General features: G+C 42.9%; 1 protein-coding gene across 2 annotated transcripts in view; it reads left to right on the forward strand.

Moving 5' to 3' along the window:
- The window catches only part of PPP1R1A (protein phosphatase 1 regulatory inhibitor subunit 1A), a 282084-nt gene extending 262352 nt beyond the window's left edge, over positions 1-19732 (forward strand). For both annotated transcript variants that reach the window (XM_082244626.1, XM_082244625.1), the window contains 2 exons: positions 11493-11729; positions 19614-19732. In XM_082244626.1, coding sequence (XP_082100752.1) covers positions 11493-11729; positions 19614-19702 — 326 coding nt within the window. In that variant the 3' untranslated portion in view covers positions 19703-19732. The remainder of the gene's footprint in view (positions 1-11492; positions 11730-19613) is intronic.
- Positions 19733-20285: the final 553 nt, after the last annotated feature.

The following is a 20285-nucleotide window of genomic DNA, read 5'->3' on the forward strand; positions in this document are numbered from 1 at the left end:
CATTTGAGGATTATGGAGGCCACTGTGCTCTTAGGAACCTTAAGTGCAGCAGAAATATTTTTGTAACCTTGGCCAGATCTGTGCCTTGCCACAATTCTGTCTCTGAGCTCCTCAGGCAGTTCCTTTGACCTCATGATTCTCATTTGCTCTGACATGCATTGTGATCTGGAAGGTCTTATATAGACAGGTGTGTGGCTTTCCAAATCAAGTCCAATCAGTATAATCAAACACAGCTGGACTCAAATGAAGGTGTAGAACCATCTCAAGGATGATCAGAAGAAATGGAAAGCACCTGAGTTAAATATATGAGTGTCACAGCAAAGGGTCTGAATACTTAGGACCATGTGATATTTCAGTTTTTCTTTTTTAATAAATCTGCAACAATGTCAACAATTCTGTGTTTTTCTGTCAGTATGGGGTGCTATGTGTACATTCATGAGGAAGAAGAATGAACTTAAATGATTTTAGCAAATGGCTGCAATATAACAAAGAGTTAAAAATTTAAGGGGGTCTGAATACTTTCCGTACCCACTGTATATCACAGTCATCCTTTAGACAAAGCTACTTTAAATTACCCTTTCCTATCTACTATGCAACGCTTGGCTGCATGTGTTTATCAAGGATGTAATTTGCTTACGCAATCCCATTTTACACTGTTTTTTTTTTTTTTAAATATGTGACAATAATCACTGCAGAGGAGAGAAATCACGGTGAAATAGTTATTATAAAGTGTTGGGTTATTGTTTTAAAGCAGGTATTGAGAGGGTGTTATAACCAAGCAATCCTCGGTGTAGGCGGAGTGTGTGCTGATAGATTTTTTATGATACAACTTTAGTAAAACACACATTTTATGGGAAAGTCCTAAGTTTTGACAGTTTATACTTTCATTTTTTACTTTAGCCCTGGAAGTTTCTGACACTTTCTGACACTTTAAAATGCTTTACAAGTTATCAGCTTAACCATGAACAATGGCCCTAGGATTATTGCTTTCACGCCAATGTTCACGGCACCCCATGCGTAGTGTAATTCCTGTTTACATACACATGAGGGACCTAAGCTTGCATTCACATGTATGTGTTGGGGCAGATGAGATGCTTTTAATTTTTTTTTCTAATTTTTTTAAAAAAATGTTAGAATTGATTTTTTCACTTTTTTTTTTTTTTCATTTAATGTCATTGTAAAGCTTAAAGTGGTTCTAAAGATACATTATTTTTTACCTTCATGCATTCTATGCATACTTACCTCAGCTCCATCACAATCTGACAATGTGGACGAGAGCCTTGGCTCTCCAGGGGACTCTCCATCCTCACTGGCTGAGACAGCAGAGGGGATCATTGGCTCCCGCTGCTGTCAACCACAGCCAGTGAGTCAATGAGGAGAGAGAGGGGGCGGGACTGAGCCGCAGCTCAATGTGTGAATGGTCACGCTGCTTGCTCTTAGGGCAGGAGGGATGAGGCAGGGGCACCAGCAGGAGGATCAGGGCTGCTCTGTGTAAAACCACTGCACAGAGTAGGTAAGTATGACCTGTTTTTTATATTTTTTTAACTGCCTTTTTTATCACTTTAAAAAACTAGTTTGCATCGAAATAATAAACAATGGTTTTGCCCAGAGCACCCCCAATCCTCCTCTTCTCAGATCTCCCGCCGACACTCCTGCCCCCCCCCCCCCTTCCCTCCCGCAGAGTGCTCCCATAAGAAATCACTTTCTGTGGGGGCACTCATGCATGCTTGATCTCAGGCTAACAGGTTTTGACTGACAGCAAGCTCTCGGCCAAGCATGTGAGAGTGGGGAGAAGAGCTGCTGCAGACGTGCAGAGATTTTTTTTTGGGGGGGGGGGGGGGCAGGGGAGAGCTATTATTAAAAGTCTTTTTTTTTCCCTGGTGCAAGAAAAGGTATTTAGCAGTTTGTATTTACTAAGACTATTGCATTTCTATGTTCTGTGTACTGCGGGAGACCAGATATAGTGAATGCAGGCTCCTGGGTTTAGTAACACTTTAGGTGTTTGAATAAAATATTCCCAGCTGCTGTCTGTAATGCTGGCCATAATCCAGTAGGCTTTCATTTGAATATTTTGGTTCTCGGAATGCTCATTTCGACTTTCTAATGGTAATTAGGTCAAAGTGATGATCCCTTTTAACTGTAGTGAAGAGAATGTTCAAAAGAGCAGGATGGAAAATTAACAAACTTCTAACTGTGAATGCAGGTTTTGTTTTGAAAAACCATACATGGTATAATGTGTATGTGCTAGGCACAAAACAAACATGTTTAGTACATATATAAATAAACCACACTTACAACCATTAGGTTGGATAAGGGCAAGGTCACAGTTTTATTTAATTTCCAACTCTGATGATGTAAATACCTTTAACCAATGCCAGCCACAGTTGTACTGTGAGCTAGCTTTAACATTACTAGACAAAACTCCAAAAGCGGTCTGTCCTTACCATAAGTGCTGGACAGACCAGTTCCAACTTCAATAAAGGGCATTGGAAGTGGTCGAGCTGGGAACGAGAGACTGCATTGACAATATCATTAGCTACCCAGGGAACATTGTTTGCTTTAAACCACATGTTAAACTGCAAGCATCGGAGAACTAGAAAACACAGTAAGGATACGACCGGAGGGGATCTAGCAGACTGCTGATTGACAACCTAAACAACGCTCATATTATCAGACCAGAAAACCACCTGACAGTTGCGCAACCTCTCACCCCACAGCTCAATGGTGACAATCCACCGGGGCAATGTTAATATATAAATATCCCGCCCAGCGAATAAGCGGCTGACAGGGACAGAGCACCTGAGGCTCCTGTCAGCTGCACCAGGGAACATGCAGAGTGGATGTAGTGACACTGGAGGACCACCGTGCAGCACTGACAGCTCCCACCCAGCCGGGCGCAGGGAGAGCAGGGGCACCATCGGAATTGGCTGTCTCCCTCACCCGCAGGACCACAGGAGGAAGCGGGCAGCGCCGCGGCTCCCTCTTCGCAGGGCACAGGGAGCTGCGCAGGGGAGACAGCTACAGGGGGACCTCTGGCAGACCGCTGAAGGGCTCTGGGACTCCGGCCGCCTGGCCAAAAGCCACAACAAAAGGCAGGGGAACTCGCCGGAACGAACCCCCGGCAGCGACAGGCAGATGATTGGGGAGCCATTGGGAAGGAGAGCCTGCACCACGCACGCCAGTGGCTCCAGGGAAGCAATGAGTGCGGTTCCCACGGTAAGTTGCCCTGGAAGTGCTAGGGCTCAGGAAGGATGGTGGGTTAGAGCGCCTCTGGACCCTGGAGGCTGTGACCCCCCCATCAGAGCCTGCAGGCAGCAGAGGAGCAGGGGAGGAAGCAAGCTCAGGAGAGAGGAAGGAAAAGAGCCAGTCCGCCTTGTTGCACCAGGTCGTGGACCCTAGCCAGCAGGAGACCAGAGTCCATGGTGAAAAAGGCCTGTTTCCAGGGTCTTCAGCTCTCCCAGCCATAAGTTCTTCAAAGAAGGCCCACAATTCCCTGGGGCAGAACTTTACAGAGCTCAGGCCTGTCCCCCACCTTGTGAGCTTTAACCAATCTTCGTGACCGCTTCCGCTCGTGGCCATGCCCCCATTAGTCAAGGCTCTCTTTCCCTAAAGGGATGAAGAGGCCTTCATTCAAGTAGCAGATCTGAACAAAATTTTAGGGCTTTCAAGTGAAATAGGTTGATTCAATGATAGCAGGATGGAATGCTCTGACAAAGATTTTTTTAGAATTTCCACACAAACATTTAAAACAAATTCTACTGGTGAATGGCCAGCTTAAGTGCAGTAACACATAGGTGATTTTAGTAGAATGTAAACACACACATGTAGCACTGAAAAGGTGAACTCAAAACTTAGAAAATAGAGTCCAAAAATATTAAGATGGTCCAATAGTGATTTAGAACAAAATCTTCCACTTGGGTGTTAAAGCGGATTTCCACCCATTTTTAATAGGTTGGAATACATAGATCTATGTAATCCCCTTTAAAACAGCTTTTACCAATGGAAACTTTTTTTTTTTTTTGCTAGTAAATACCTTAATTTCTGCTTTATTCCTCCTCTCCTCACTTCCGGGTCCGATCGGCGATGACGTCATTCGGCGATTCGCAGTGTCTGCTGGGATGTATTCTATTCCAGAAATCTCGCAGTAGCTGAGCTGTACTGAGCTGTGCCTGCCCCGCCTCCGCCCCGCCTCCTCTCATTGAGTTGTATTGTATGAATGTATTAAGGCCGTTCTCTGCCCCTCCTCCGCCCCGCCTCCTCTCATTGAGTTGTATTGTATGAATGTATTAAGGCCGTTCTCTGCCCCGCCTCCTCCCCGCCTCCTCTCATTGAGTTGTATTGTAGGGGCGGAGGCGGGGCAGAGAACGGCCTTAATACATTGCATACAATACAACTCAATGAGAGGAGGCGGGGCGGAGGCGGGGCAGAGAACAGCCTTAATACATTGCATACAATACAACTCAATGAGAGGAGGCGGGGCGGAGGCGGGGCAGGCACGGCTCAGTACAGCTCAGCTACTGCGAGATTTCTGGAATAGAATACATCCCAGCAGACACTGCGAATCGCCGAATGACGTCATCGCCGATCGGACCCAGAAGTGAGGAGAGGAGGAATAAAGCAGAAATTAAGGTATTTACTAGCAAAAAAAAAAAGTTTCCATTGGTAAAAGCCATTTTAAAGGGGATTACATAGACCTAAAGTTCCAAAAATGGGTGGAACTCCACTTTAAGGCCATATAGTAGAGAACCCGATTCTCCACCTTAATGTGTGGACCATAATTCCCACAATGGTCAAACTGCGCAGTGGGTGATTTAGAGGGATCACTCAGCCTTATAATCCCAGAGTGTCTTGTATCTTGTCTTGTATCAAAATTTCTCCCGTATGTCCACAGTATACCTCATATATATGAATATATATAATATATAAATATAATATAGTATATTCTTTGCAGATTTATTTAAGCCAATACAATAACACTCACCAAACGGCAGATAAAATGCACATGTAAAACGATAAATACTCCTTGTTTCAAACCAACAAGATGGCCGACCTCCGGACATGACGACATGATGCAAGGCTAGCTTCTCCCAATGCGTTTCGTCATTTAGACGGGTGTGGCTCTGCGTCCGCACTACAATGTATTTATATTGATAAAACTGGAACTACAATCAACTTCCTAGAGCGGTTGTTCGGGAAGTACTTAAGACAACCATTGCCGGAGCCAGAAATGGTTAAGATGACTTCACATGCGTTCCAATATTAGAGCTAGTAGAGCCAGCTGAGACAGGACCCAGAAATAGGCCAAAAAATTTAGTACACACTCCGTATTTCTATTTATCCAGCACGAGAGGGACTCAAATGTACATACATACATAACCCACAAGTTAGTGTAAGATGTACAAATACAAATGAAATAAGGAGATGGCCAGATTGTAGAAAGTATGAATATGGAAAAATATATAAAATCGTCAGGTACGGAGGCTGGGCTATAGCGACACCACATGGCAGGAGGTGTCCCATATGTCAAATACACATAATATAAAATTTTAAAATGATGAGGCATATAATAAATGTAAATATGTACATACAGTCATAAAAAAACATAAAAACATTCTCAATAAGAGTACTCATATAAGGGATATCTCTAGAGGAGGGAGTAAAAGAGAAAGAGAAATCATATTAATATGGAGCAGACCCTATGGACTTAACTATTGTTGATAAAAGCATTGACACCCCACTCAACTTTTCAACCAATATATCCACTTGGTCTCTAACCTAGACATTTCCCTTCTAGTGTGACTTCCCCTCCAATGGGATTTAAACACATCAATGATCATGAAAGAAGTACCCCTTGGGTTTCTATCATGACTTTGATCATAGTGTTTAGATAGACTGTGTTTGGGAAAGCCTTTACAAATGTTGGCAATATGTTCCTTCATCCTCACTTGGGAGTTCCAATTGTACAGCCCACATAGTGTAGTCCACATGGGCACTTGACCAAATATACCACGTTCTTAGTAGAACAAGTTACAAATGTCTCAATGTCATAAGACTTTCCAGTAACATTGGAAATGAATGTGGTATGTTTTCTGTTCTTCATATGATTAAGAACACATACTGAATATCTTTTACAGGGAAAGAAACCTTTCATCTGAAAGAAGAAACTGGGTTTTTTAGGTGGTTCTACTATATTAGGGGACAACCTGAAGTCTAAGTGAGGTATTCCTCTAAAGATTACTGACGGTCTGGATCCTCTGGCAGGAGGACCTAGGATTATGTCAGTTTCAAAATATCCCAATAATTAGAAAAGAGCTTTGTAATATAGTAATGTTGGGTAGAGTAAGTTGTAAAAAAGGAGAAACGTGGAGAAAAGGTGGAGGATAGTACTGTCACTTCATGTGTACTCATCTGCTTAATTAGGTGTAGAGTGCCAGGTATGCTTTAATCTCTCTTTCCCAGCAGCATATAGTCACCTTTCCTTCTCCTCCTACTGCTCCATTCAGCTGTCAAGAGCAAAGAAAATATTTGCTATTGAGTATAGAGGAACATCATTCATCCATCATCACCAAGAAACTGAGGAGACTACATATCCCTGTGTAAGCTACAACTTGAGTGAACATCTACAGGGCAACTTATCCTTCCAGTAGCCAGGATAGTTGGCGATCAAAAGATTAATATATGCTTCTAGTCAGGGGATGATTAAATTGAGCCTGTTGTCTTTCCCTACATGGTCTAATCACAGGTTCATTTTAAAGTGGTTGTTAAGGCTTAAGGTTTTTTACCTTCATGCATTCTGCCCCCCAATACTTACTTGAGTCCCATCTCGATCCAGTGATGTGCAGGCTCTCCCTCCACATTGACTGAGACAGCAGCGTTAGCCATTGGCTTACGCTACTGTCAATCACAGCCAGTGAATCAATGAGGAGAGAGTGGGGGCAGGGACATGTGAATGGACACCTGAAGCAGCGACTCAGGAGCGACCCTAAAAGTTACTTGCTTTTGGGGCACTAGGCAGGAAGGAGGGGCCTGGAGCACCGGCAGAGGACCGGAGAAAGAGGAGGTTCGGGGCTGCTTTGTACAAGACCATTGCACAGTACAGGTATTGGACATTCACTAAACAGAGTTCCTACACTATCATGCATATTGTTTTAAAGGAAAAAGCTTTACTACCCACACACGTAATAAAAAATTGTTGTATAGCTTAGCAGCAAAGGACAGGGCTTTTGGCACAGCTGTTTTGATAAATGTATGAAATGTAGCCCAATATAACAAGGGGGCAAGTAGGTAGCTACTTATCTGTTAAAGTTGAGCAGCAAGGGGAAACAGGCAAACATCAAGCCTGCATAATGGAGACGTGAATAAAGTATTACATCTTTCTTACCTACCTCTGTATTGCTCCACTAAGGGTTGCTGTAGTATGAAATACAACTTGGAAATTGTTGGTGTGTAAAACCTCAACATCATAGTATGAAGCCCTTCTCCAGGTACTCTCTACTCACCGGCTTAATCCAGGTTCCCAACCTGACCAGCAGGGGGCAGTTGGGGGAGATGGGACAGCTCAATTGGGGCTGGCCAGGGGAGGAGCGTCTCAAGTTGGGCATGGAAGCGGCCTCTGCTCAGACACAGCTGGCACCATCCATGCTGGGGAGGGAAGCCTGTGCTCTGTCCTTGTCTTCAACCCGCACTCAGTAGGTCAGTGGCGGGGACATTTTACTTCTCTTCACTAGGAATCCTTTAAGCATGTCTGTGGCAAAAGTGGTGCAGCCTTTTTACAGGACATCAGAGCGGCCTAGGGGGCAATTGCCCCCTTCCCCCTGGCCCAGTCCTCCCCTGTTCCCTGCACTATCCAAAACAATATGAACATTTGGGCTAAAGTTGGTTCCTTATAAGACTAATTAAATGATGAGGAATCAAGCATGATTAATGGATTTGGTGTAAGGTAAAAAGCTTTTTAAATAACAATTCATCTAAAAAAAAGAAAGTTGTTCATGACTATGCATTGTAATAGGAAGAGATAAAAATCTCACTGTGATGGATCTGGATAAGGAACATGATTAGTATGCTCCTGAATCGGAGGAGTAATTGATTTTTTCTTCATGTCATGTTGTGTAGATGTCTCAGAATTACTGCAGAGTTTGTACAGCACGGTAGTACAGTGTTTATTAGATTTTAGATTCTACCAAAGTCTACATTGCACACCTCCCTCAATGTTTGTGGTTGTCCTCTAGGTACTTTGGGCTGCTTCTGTATTACAAAAACTTACCAATAGATTATGTGTTAATTTTGCCTAAATCATGAATTGTGCTTGTGTGCTTGGAACGTAAAAAGAATCATTTTAAGATCACACGTACTTATTCCCCAAGCAGATCTGTATTTTGCAGACTGGCAAGTTCCCACTATTAAGCTGCACCACTTAAAGGCACGTTAAGAATTTGGCTGCTTTAAGGAGCTAACTGTCTTTTATTGCCATGACATGAAATTCAGGACATCAGTAAAGTAAATTTGATTGAATCTACAGTTCTGTTTATATAGTTTTTTTTTATCCTTCATCTGTTTTGTGTCCATCCACAAGATGCCCATTGCAGTGAAAACACCGCCGAGGTGAACAAGACGGAGGATAATATCCACGTCAGATAAATGTCCTACTCACATACTTTATTTACCTCTTGCCATGAACAAAATGTACTTCTAATGAGTGACTTTTGAATCATTTGAGTGACCACACTCACTCATGAGAAATTGGGATCAGTGACGGATCATTGTGGTGCCTTCGGATTGGTTGGCTCCCGCCCACATTGCTCTACTCTCTTCTCTCTTTTCCATTGAATCATGCTCTCCTCGACATCTGACATCCTCTCTTCGGTTGTCACCAATTTTAACTGACAGCCCAGTTGCCCCTACTAAGAAGATTGTCTTGGGTAAACATTGTGTATTGAACTTTGGGTGATCCCTGATGAAGGGTTTCTAACCCGAAACGCGTAGGTTCCAGTCCGGTTCTTCCTACCAATGATTCCCAAGGGTCTTCTGTATGGTCACTGGTCTGTCTATACTTGCAAGTTTTTTAATTGTCGTGTCTAACTGTTCTTAGACATACATGTTTGTGCAATTAATTTTTGTTATATGTTCTGAATAAATTTGAATTTTATACGCATATTCTTCGTATTCTTGTTCAGTGTGTGTGTGGCATATAAAATCCCATACCATTGGGGGTACTCTCCTTTCTCTATTTATCAGGATGATGGCCACCAACACTGGGTATTGAGTGATAGGTTCTACCAATCCAATTGCAGTGAAAACACGTTCAACAATCACATTGCTGCAAGGAAATGTTAAAATGGCCTGGTTTTCAGCTAATGAGATAGCTTGGTGTTCTTTACACATTTAAGTAGTATTAAACACAAAAACAAATATTTAAAGCGGTGTTCCAGCCTTCCCCTCCAACAATTAAAAGTCAGCAGCTACACATACTGTAGCTGCTGACTTTTAATATTAGGACACTTACCTGTCCTGAAGACCAGCGATGTCGGCACCGTAACCAATGTTTCCATCGGCTGTTGGGTGCTGCCGCTACCATTGATGGTAAGGGAACCCAGCAGTGAAGTCTTGCGGCTTCACGGCGGGTCCCTACTGCGCATGCGCGAAGCGCGCTGAGCATTCGGATTGGCTCGGTGGCGGGGGAAGGAGGAGGGGGCCAAACTTCCGAGGGACAGTGCCGCAGCTCCGTCTCCCGGAAATGGGGAAGGGTACCTGTCAAAAACAGGTATCCATTCCCCCCTCCCCCCTGAAAGGTGCCAAATGTGGCAGCGGAGGGGGGGAGGAAGCAAATGAGCGGAAGTTCCACTTTTGGCAATCCTTGAGCCCTGGTTCACATTGATGCTACTTTGAAATCACTTGAAGTAGCACGATTTCAAAGTAGCAGGTCAGCACAATTTCAGGTGCTAATTGAAAGACACCTGTGCGGCTTCATGCACAGATGTCTATTTTAGTTGCACCTGAAATCAAAAGTAGTGCAGGAACTACTTTTTCAAATCAGTGCAGCGATGCAAAGTTGGGTCACAACGATTAGAACAGTGCCATTGCCGGCAAACAGTGCCATAGGCTGCGACTTGTCATGGGATTTGACCTGTCAAATCGCATGACAAATCATTCCAAAGTGAACGAGGGCTGAATGTGATGGCTGTATTTTTTTCTCTCTTTTTTTGGATTTAGTTCTTTTTTTTCACCTGTCCAGCAACACTCTAAGGCTAGTTCACTCTGAAGGTGGGTTTGAAATCATGCAAAATTCAGCTGAACTGGCACGATTTCAAACCAGCATTTCAGTAGGAGTTCGGGTTCATGCACAGATGCCTATTGAAATCACCCCCAAAGTCGTCAAATGGGAACTACTTTTGGGAGTCGGTGTGGTGCCGAAAGTCGGCATTGCACTGATTCAGATGGTGCCAGCAATAGGCGGCGATTTGGCAAGCGATTTGACATGTCAAATAGTTCCGATGTGAACGGGGGCTTACGGTTTCACAGGAACTGAAAGGCAGAAAGAGGTTAATTTACTAACATTCAAATATACTGTGCATTTTGCAAGTCCCGTTACTCCAGAGCTTAGTAAATGAGGTGAAGCTTTACAAGAAATACCCAATCACATGCAAGGGATAGATAATAGATTTAGTGACTAAGCAAAATGGGAATAAAGCTCCCCTAAAAAAATGCATGCATCCCATTCTGCTATATTACATAAAAAACACATTAATGGCATATCATTTCTTTCAGCAACTTTGTTGATTTTTTTCTATATATAAATATATAAATTTGTATGTAAATATATGGGAGTGTGCAAATTACATAAATGCTGTGCTGAGAAAAACCACTGGAAGATGTTTTCTGATCTTTTGAATGTATATTTCCAATTAAAAACAAGAAGAAAAAAATTATCCAAATCTACTTTCAAAATTGAAGCCCTCTCTATCCCCCCAAAAACTATGTATAATATATTAGGGTAGACTACACGCAATATAATGTGCTGAGCAGAGACCTAAAAAAAAAACAACAACTCTGGAACTCGAGGGGATTTAGGGAGAAAAAGGCCTGTGGACTTAAGTGGTTAGGGGGGAGACAGTTCCAGACCCAAGACCTGGGGCCCCTGACGGCGGACTAGATGTATATAGCTCCATTGTCTGCAAATTATACTGGATAAATGTAGCACAGGTTTAACCATTTCCATGTAGTTTAGCTCTCAGCGTGCATGCCTCCTCTATTATGCAGCTTTGACATACTTGCGAAAGGCAAAGAATCATTTAACATTTAGGTCAACTGTATTCTTAAATAATTAATAATTGACTTCTTAGTTAAAGAAGTTTGAATATAGTGCCATCTAGTGGTAATTTGAGAAACTAGTTATTGGTGAACACACGCTGTACATACATTGTTTGGCTGTGATCATACATGAAGTTTTTTTGGCCTTCTTGTTACCTTTGTCTGACCATTACTCTTCCTTTCAGAACTGCAACTATTAGCAGAGCATCACCTTTGTAAACAAGGCTCGGAAGAAGAAAGTGCCCAACAGAGCCAGAACAGCGTGGATAACAGGCCCAACTTGGGGTGTTGTTGCCATGGTAACACAGCTCCGATTCAAGCGTCTCAGCAGATGAGCTCATGTCGCTGTTTTATGCAGGATGGTCAACAAGAGAATAACTCACCGGGGAGGCAGCAGGATAGTCAGCTAGACTCTTCAGAAGGTAAAGTATATCTTTTCTTTGCATAACAGGCTTTTAAATGCCAATAAATGCAACATGTAGTTGCAATTGTATTGTGAATATAAAATAAATTAAAATTGTAATAATAATTATAAACCTGTTTTCTCTGTTTGCTTTATAAAAAAAAAAAAAAGGTACGAAATTTCACTAACAGAAAAACTGTCTCAAACCTCCTGGCTCATGAATTATTTCAACTGGAAATAAACCCATTGATTTAACCGTATCCCAAAACAGTTACATTCATGGCATGCCTTGAATGATAACTGTTAGGCCTCATGCACACAGGGCGTTAGCAGAGCCACTACCAATGCCAGGAAAAAGCAGCTGTAAAAATGTGCTTTTAGTAGCTTTTTCCATTGGCGTTAATGCATGTTTAGCCACGTTAGCGTTTAGCAGTGTTTTTCTGCCTCTATTCAAATTCAATGGTTGCCTATGAGCTGTCTTTGATACAGCTTTAAGCCCATTGATTTGAACAGAAGTTGCATCAAGTCAGATCATGATGACAAGCGAGCGGACCCACCCCCTCCTGGACCATACCAGGCCACACACCCTCAACATGGGGAGGTGGTGCTTTGGGGAGGGGGGCTCTGCACCCCCCCCACCCCAAAGCACCTTGTCCCCATGTTGATGGGGACAAGGGCCTCTTCCTGACAACCCTGGGTGGTGGTTGTGGGGGTCTGCGGGCAGGGGGCTTATCAGAATTTTGATGCCCCCTATAACAAGGTGGCCCCCCAGATTGTGCCCCCCATGTGAATGGGTAGGGGTACCCCTACCATTCACCCCAAAAAAAAGGCAGTGTAGTGTAAATATTGACAAGAGACTGTTTTGAGTAGTCCTTTATTAAGAATCTGCCTTCGATCTTCTCCCTCCAGTCTTCTCCCTCAGGTCTTCTTCCTCCGGTCTTCTTCCTCCGACCTTCTCCTTTTACAAAGGGCCTGGTATGGAACCTGGGGGGGGGGGGGGGGGGGCCCATGCCGTTTTTTTTTTTCCATTTTGACGTGGAGTCCTGCCTCAAGTCGCACCACAAGTCTGATTATCATGATCTGACTTGGATGCAACTTCCATTCAAATCAATGGGAACCATTGATTTTCACATTAAAAAAAAAAAAAAAAATGTATGACTGGGCTTAACACTGCATAAGCAATGTTTAGCAGCCTTTAGCAGCGTCAGACATTTTTACAGCTGTAACGCCGGTCCTCAGAACGCAGCGGTCCTCGTTTTTTTTGCAACTTGAAAACACCCATGCTACTTACAGCTTCAATATATCTGTGTGTGCATGAGGCCATAAAATAACATGGAGGGACGTTTTTAAGCTGCAAAAAAAAATGCCTGACGCTCATAAAAGCAGCTGCAAAAACGCCCTGTGTGCATGAGGCCCTAATGTTGGTTGTCAACCAAACTGCCAAAAGATCAAATGGCTGATGTCACAACTAGTTACATGTGCAGCACTGTGGCATCTGCAGATCACACTAAGATGGCAGCTTCCCTGGCTTTAAAGGACAGGAGGATTTAGTTCTGCTTTAGGTAGTTTTAACTGTCACATCAATTAGTCTAGGTTTACACCAGTGTTAATTTCGTCAATTAAAACATTTACGTCAAAATTTTGGTCAGCGGCCTTTTTACAGTTACGAAAACGAAACGAAAAGTACACCATATTTTCATCCACTGACGAAAACTATGATGAAATTCAGTTATGTTTTCTTTAACGAACCAAAATGAAACAAAATTGTAAGGCAGGGACGTTTACACTCGTGAACTTCAGGTTTCCATGGATCCCTGCCTGCTTCTGCTCACAGCAAGCAAGTGACTCGAGTCCGTAGCATGCTTTGCTTAGTAGCAGTTAGCAGGCTGTGCATCCAGCATTACAGTCCTCCGAGTTCTAAGATGACCGTCCAGAGCAGCACTGCGCATTACAGGCTTCCCGACAAGAGGTCCATTCCCGACGACGACTGTTCAGAGCAGAGAGCACTGTGAATATGTACATTACAATTACAGGCCTCCCCTCAGACCACCCTCCGTCCAGAGAACTGTGTGTGCATTACAGGCCTCCTCTGACCACTGGCATACAGAGCACTGTGCATTGCAGGCCATCCCTCAGACCTGAGAGCACTGTGCAGAATTACAGTCCTCTTCAGACTACTGTCCAGAGCACTGTGCAGCATTACAGGCCTCCTCAGACCACTGTGCAGCATTAGAGGCCTCCTTAAACCACCATCCAGAGCACTGCAGCATTATAGGCCTCCTCAGACCGCCGTCCAGAGCACTGTATGCATTACAGGCCCTTGCAGTCCTCCCAGAGTGGCAAGGCTAAATCTGTATCTGTGAGTTTTTTCAAACCTAAATACCATAAAAAATAACATATTGGATTTTTTTTTTACTCCAGGAGTATATAATTAGTTTAGAAATTCCACAGAAATGCTTAAATAATGCATTACAATTTAACTAAACACATTATATTTTAGTTGACTAAAATGATTTTATTTGACTAAAAGTTCCTGGAGATTAAAGTTGACTAAAATACGACCAAAACGAAAACATTTGCAGATGACTAAAATGAGACTAAAACTAAAATGGCATTTTAGCCAAAAGACTATAACTAAAACTAAATCAAAATTTGATGCTAAAATTAACACTGGCTTACACTTGCGTGGGTCGGGAATGCTCACAAAATTATACATGTTCCCGACCTGCAGACAGAACGAGTTGCTCTTTAGCGTGGGCGCACGGGGGTGCCTTTAATTCTCAATGTTACTGATACACATCGGAAAATGCGGCATGTTTTCACGAGTACCAAAATGTATGGCCATGCAACTGGGTGTGGCATGGCACAATTTAAAAAAAAGAGCCAGGGACTTTCCCTTCATTTCTGCAGGTCCCTACCTGAAATGAATAGGCTGCCTACCTACAGAACACAGGATGCAGATGTGTGAACCTAGCCTTGGAGCTAAATGCAGAACATATTAAACACATTGCCATCACCATGGAAATATCATTAAAAGCTCTTCTCAGTAACAGAGGAGAATGCCACACATCTGTAATGGTCACAGCAACTATTGCCTTCCAGACTAACTATCAGTCTCTGGTGGTAGAGATGAGTGGAGTTGAAAGACTTTACTGTTGGGAGAACATTTGGACATTTCACAAAAATGTCACCATATCAGCAAAATATGGAAGGAAAAACTATCGTGGTCTTTGTGTTTTAAAGGTGTAACAGGTTCCCTAGGGTTACAGGAAAAACACATCCCCAACAGTAAAAAAAAAAAAAAAAAAAAAAACATTCCCAAGGAATTTACATACATATATGGCCTCATAGAGGTTGGTCATCTTCTGCGCATACCCACTGCACATTGCGCTCCCAGCACAGACACCAAGCTGTCTCCAGGGAGAATCTTTAATCCACTCTGTCCTGAAGCAGACCAACAACGCAGGAGGGAGAAAGCATTTTCACCCATATCTAGCTTGAGTGGGGGTTCCCTCGTACCTCTCACTGGGCCATCAAGATCAATTTATTTTGGTCTATTCTTCAGTGGTGGGTAGGGTTGCCAACAGTGGCGGCTGGTGCTCAAAATTTTTTGGGGGGTGCAAACAAAAAAAATGTATTAGGCATTGCTTCGCGGCAAAAAATGCGGTAAAAAATAGCGTGACTTTGAGGTCACACAAGTGTGAAAGGGGCCTTTAGTAATCAAGGTACAGTGTGCCCCCGTCAATGCAGAGTGACCAGTGAGCAGTGTCCCCATCAATGTAGAGTGACCACAGCTTGCCCCCATCAATGTAAAGTGGCCACAGCGTGCCCCCTTCAATGTAGAGTGACCACAGCGTGCCCCCTTCAATATAGAGTGACCACAGCTTGCCCCCTTCAATGTAGAGTGACCACAGCTTGCCCCCTTCAATGTAGAGTGACCACAGCATACCCCCTTCAATGTAAAGTGACCACAGCGTGCCTCCTTCAATGTAGAGTGACCACAGCGTGCCCCCTTCAATGTAGAGTGACCACAGCGTGCCCCCTTCAATGTAGAGTGACCACAGCGTGCCCACTTCAATGCAGAGTGACCACAGTGTGCCCCCTTCAATGCAGAGTGACCACAGCATGCCCCCTTAAATGCAGAGTGACCACAGCGTGCCTCCTTCAATGTAGAGTGACCACAGCGTGCCCCCCTTCAATGTAGAGTGACCACAGCGTGCCCCCTTCAATGTAGAGTGACCACAGCATGCCCCCTTCAATGCAGAGTGACCACAGCGTGCCCAATTCAATGCAGAGTGACCACAGCGTGCCCCCTTTAATGTAGAGTGACCACAGCGTGACCCCTTTAATGTAGAGTGACCACAGCGTGCCTCCATCAATGTAGAGTGACCACAGTGTGCCCCCATCAACGTAGAGTGACCACAGCGTGCCCCCATTAATGTAGAGTGACCACAGCGTGCCCCCATCAATGTAGAGTGACAACAGCGTGCCCCCTTCAATGCAGAGTGACCACAGCGTGCCCCCTTCAGTGTAGCGTGACCAGTGTCAGGCACTCACCTTTTGTGTTTGCAGAGTGTTGAACTTGAGTCCGGCCTGGGAAAGCTGCCGCCCTCCTCCTCCTCCTCCTGGCTGGCTTGCTTGTTGTCCTCTCCGGTCCGTCCTCAGCAGAGATACTGAGTGGAATGGCTCTACTGAGTGACGCCCAAGCACCGCCCCTATGACGTCAGACGTCCACCAATCACAGGACGCAGAATCGCAGGTGGGAGTGTTTGGGGCGCAGAGCTCTGCGCCCCGAGCACAATCTAAAGGGCCACCAATCAAGCTAAACAAAACAAGGCACATGACAGCAAAACTCCCACCCCTCTCCACCCTCTCCATAGCAGCAGTGTTGGCCGGCGTCCCAGGAACACTTTCTTTTTTTTTTTTGCCTTGGGGGGGGGGGGGGCCCCTGTGCGCCACATTGACCAGCCGCCACTGGTTGCCAACCTCCTGAAGTAACATTTAATGACATGACACCAAAAATATCCTGTCACATCCAATTTTTTAATAACACAACATATTAAATTTACTGACATAGCCACATTTTTTACTGACAGTTCTTACAGTGTAAGGGGAACACTGTGGACCCTGATGTAAACAGGGACACTAAAGACAGTACACAGGGAGATTTGGGGGCCCCTATAAACAATACACAGGAAGCTCTGGAGCCCCTATATACAGCACACAGGGGGCTCCGGGGCCCCTATAGACACTACACAAGGGTCTCGGGTCTCTATAGACTGTATACAGAGAGATGTGTTATAATACCAGGCCCCACATAGCTGGCATACAGGTTGGGGGAGGGGAGATTGCTAGGTGAGGGGGGAAGGGGGAGGTCAGCCCGGATGTACATAGGGGAAGTCTCTCACTCACTTACCAAACTTCTGTCGCTAATGTCACTGTCGCACCGAGATCCCAGTGCAAGTTACATGACTGTACGTTTAATAAACTGAGAAGTTTTATCTCAGTTCACTTCTCGGCAGTTCCCAGAGAAAAATTATCTCCTCTGGCACCCTGTTTAGGAGGAAGAGAACTTCACTTCTCACAGGGTGATCAGAGGAGAAGTTTTTCCTCTGAAAATGGCCGAGATCTGTGTAAAACTGGGTGGACTGCCTGTAATCTCATGAGATATTGTGAGATTACAGTGCCGCCAAGTTTAAAAAGTGAAACCAAAGTTTAAAAGAACATGTAATGACATGTTCTGACACATGAAAACTAACTGAATATCTATATCTATATCTATATACACACTTGCACACACATATATACAGTATATATACATACATACAGTATATATACATATATATATATGCACACACATATATACATATACACACACCCACACCCACATATACACACATATATATATATATATATATATATATATATATATGTATATATATATATACACACATACATACACACCAGTATATATATATATATATATATATATATATATATATATATATATATATATATATATATATATATTTACACATACATGCATACACACACATACATACACATATATATATATATATATATATATATATATATATATATATATATATATATATATATATATATATATATATAGATATATATAGATATATTTTTTTTATTATTCATTTTGAACCCACTGGTGCTGATATATAGGAAGAAAGAAGTCTTCTTCCTCTAATCACACAGCTTCTCTCCCTGATTCTCCACCTCTGAGCTGGAGAATCTGGAATGGAGATATTTCAGAGTAACGGCTGTGAGATCTTCAGATCTCACTTTTCTAAACTGGCCGTTTGTGACAGTCATGTACTGTGATGAGAAGTGAAGGACATGTTCTCTGCTCTTCATCTCAACTACCTAAGATGGTACACACCAGAGATCAGTCGTGATCCTGAGGATCACGGCTTTTCTCTGTTTATTAAATGTACACCAATGTCTGTGAGCAGTGAGCCCCGAGCCTGAGCTTGAGCCGGCCGGCTTCACAACTGCGCATGCACAGTTGTGAAGCCAGAACACAGCCATATTTTTTAAGGGCAACTGCCGTCCATAACGGACATTGACGGACAGCTTGTGGATCAAACTATTTTTACAAACTGTCTGTTAATGTTTTATGACAGTTAGAAACCCTGGTGGTGGGTCATGGTAATGGCACGAAATATACCACTAAATTTAAAAAAATTATCATTTGTACTATTTTTGGACAGGAGATATCTATTAACAACAGCATTTTTCCAAAATTAAATTTACACCTATTGATATTTTTGTTAAATAAATGATTGAAAAGGCACATTCTCCTTGTGATTTATTCAAGTATATCTTCTAAACTATGTTCCAAATTTTTGAGCACTCTACTGTCACAAAACAAACCTAAAACACTATTAACAGTGCTCCATCACTCACTATCTGATAATCCGTGCACCAATCATCTGCCCCTCACCAACTCACCAGAAATCCATAAAGTGGTTGTAAACCGCTGCATGTTTTTTTTTTTTTTACCTGCAAAGCAAAGGCAAAATGTGCTAGTGTGCAACCCATACTAGCACATTATGTGAAATTTACCTGAAAACAAAGCCTTTCAGTGTTACGATGTCATCGCTGGTGACAGCTTCCATCTTCACCCATCTTGCTTCCGGGTTCGCAGACTCCGGCTCTGTGACTGGCAAATCACAGCACACGGATGAAGGAATGGCACGGGCGGTCGTTCCTTCAGAGCACATGTGCCAGTGATGTCACTGGCTGCATGCACAGTAAATATCTCCTAAATGGTGAACGTTGAGGAGATATTTACACTACCTACAGGTAAGCCTTAATATAGGCTTACCTATAGGTAAAATTTAAAGATAGAAATTGACTTCCTCTTTAATATAAAACCCTTGTTTATAGCATCCTTTTAGATCATCCTGGGGATTGCAATTCTCACACCACCAGGACTGCTCCAAGAGCCGTTGATCTCAATGTGATTATTAATCTTTCAAGGGGTGGACTGCTCCTTTGGAAGGACATGTTCTGTCGCTCTAGCTGGCTCGAGAGTAGACCTAGCAATTCATCAAAACATAATCCTAAATCAGCTGTCCTTTCTTTCCCCCCTCCTTTAGTTTTTACATCAGGTGCACTTCATCTTGCCTTCAGGTCCCAGTAACGGTCCATTTTCTGTTTCAGTTAAGGTATTCAAGTATATATTACCTTTATTTGTAGACACCGGTTGTATAAAGTTCTAATGTTTGCATGTTTAAATATGTTGAAAAGGGGTGTACTTACTTTTTCACATGACTGTATGTTGAGCATGTAACTAACTCATTTCTATAATAAAACATTGTATTCTTATCCAGAGAACTGAAATCATGTACATTCTCTTTATTTTTAGGAATTTCTACAACGCAAACAAGTACAGACATAAAAGAGTCAAGAGAGAAAAAGCACAGCAGCCGCATAACCTTTGTAGAAGACAAATAGGTCCGAAAACAAAATGAGATTAAAGATTTAGTAAGTGTTTCTACATAGAAATTATCATAAAAATTTGCCATATAAATGCCTTAAAAATGATCATATTTCTAAAGCTATAAAAGGCGCACATTGATGTAGTTTTAAATGCATTAAAAAAAATATGATTTATTTAAATGCAGCTAGTGTAAATTCAGGAATTTGACTTAGTATCAGTCTATTATAATCCCTAATAATGTAGAACCAAAATCTAAGAGGCTAATTGGTGTTCTCCAATCTCCACTGTTCATTTGGTGAGAGGAGAAGAGAGAGATCAGAATGTGGCATGAGATCATCATTGCTGCTACTCTTTCACTCTCTAATCATAGGCTGGGGAAAGGTAGGTAAACTGATTATACAATGTTAGGCAGGACAATGGTGCCTCAACATGTTGGTTAGCTAGGTCTGTTCTCTCCGTTGAAAGTCCCCTAAAAGTGAGGCGGTACTACGGAGGTTGCTGTCAGACCTAGCTTGCCCTTGCCTTTTACTTAGACTTACTGGACACATACAAACAGGTTTTCATATTTCTAAAATAAAAAAGCAGCATTAGGAATTC

The sequence above is a fragment of the Pelophylax lessonae genome, assembly GCF_965119305.1.
Source record: "Pelophylax lessonae genome assembly, chromosome: 2".
Lineage (NCBI taxonomy): Eukaryota > Metazoa > Chordata > Amphibia > Anura > Ranidae > Pelophylax > Pelophylax lessonae.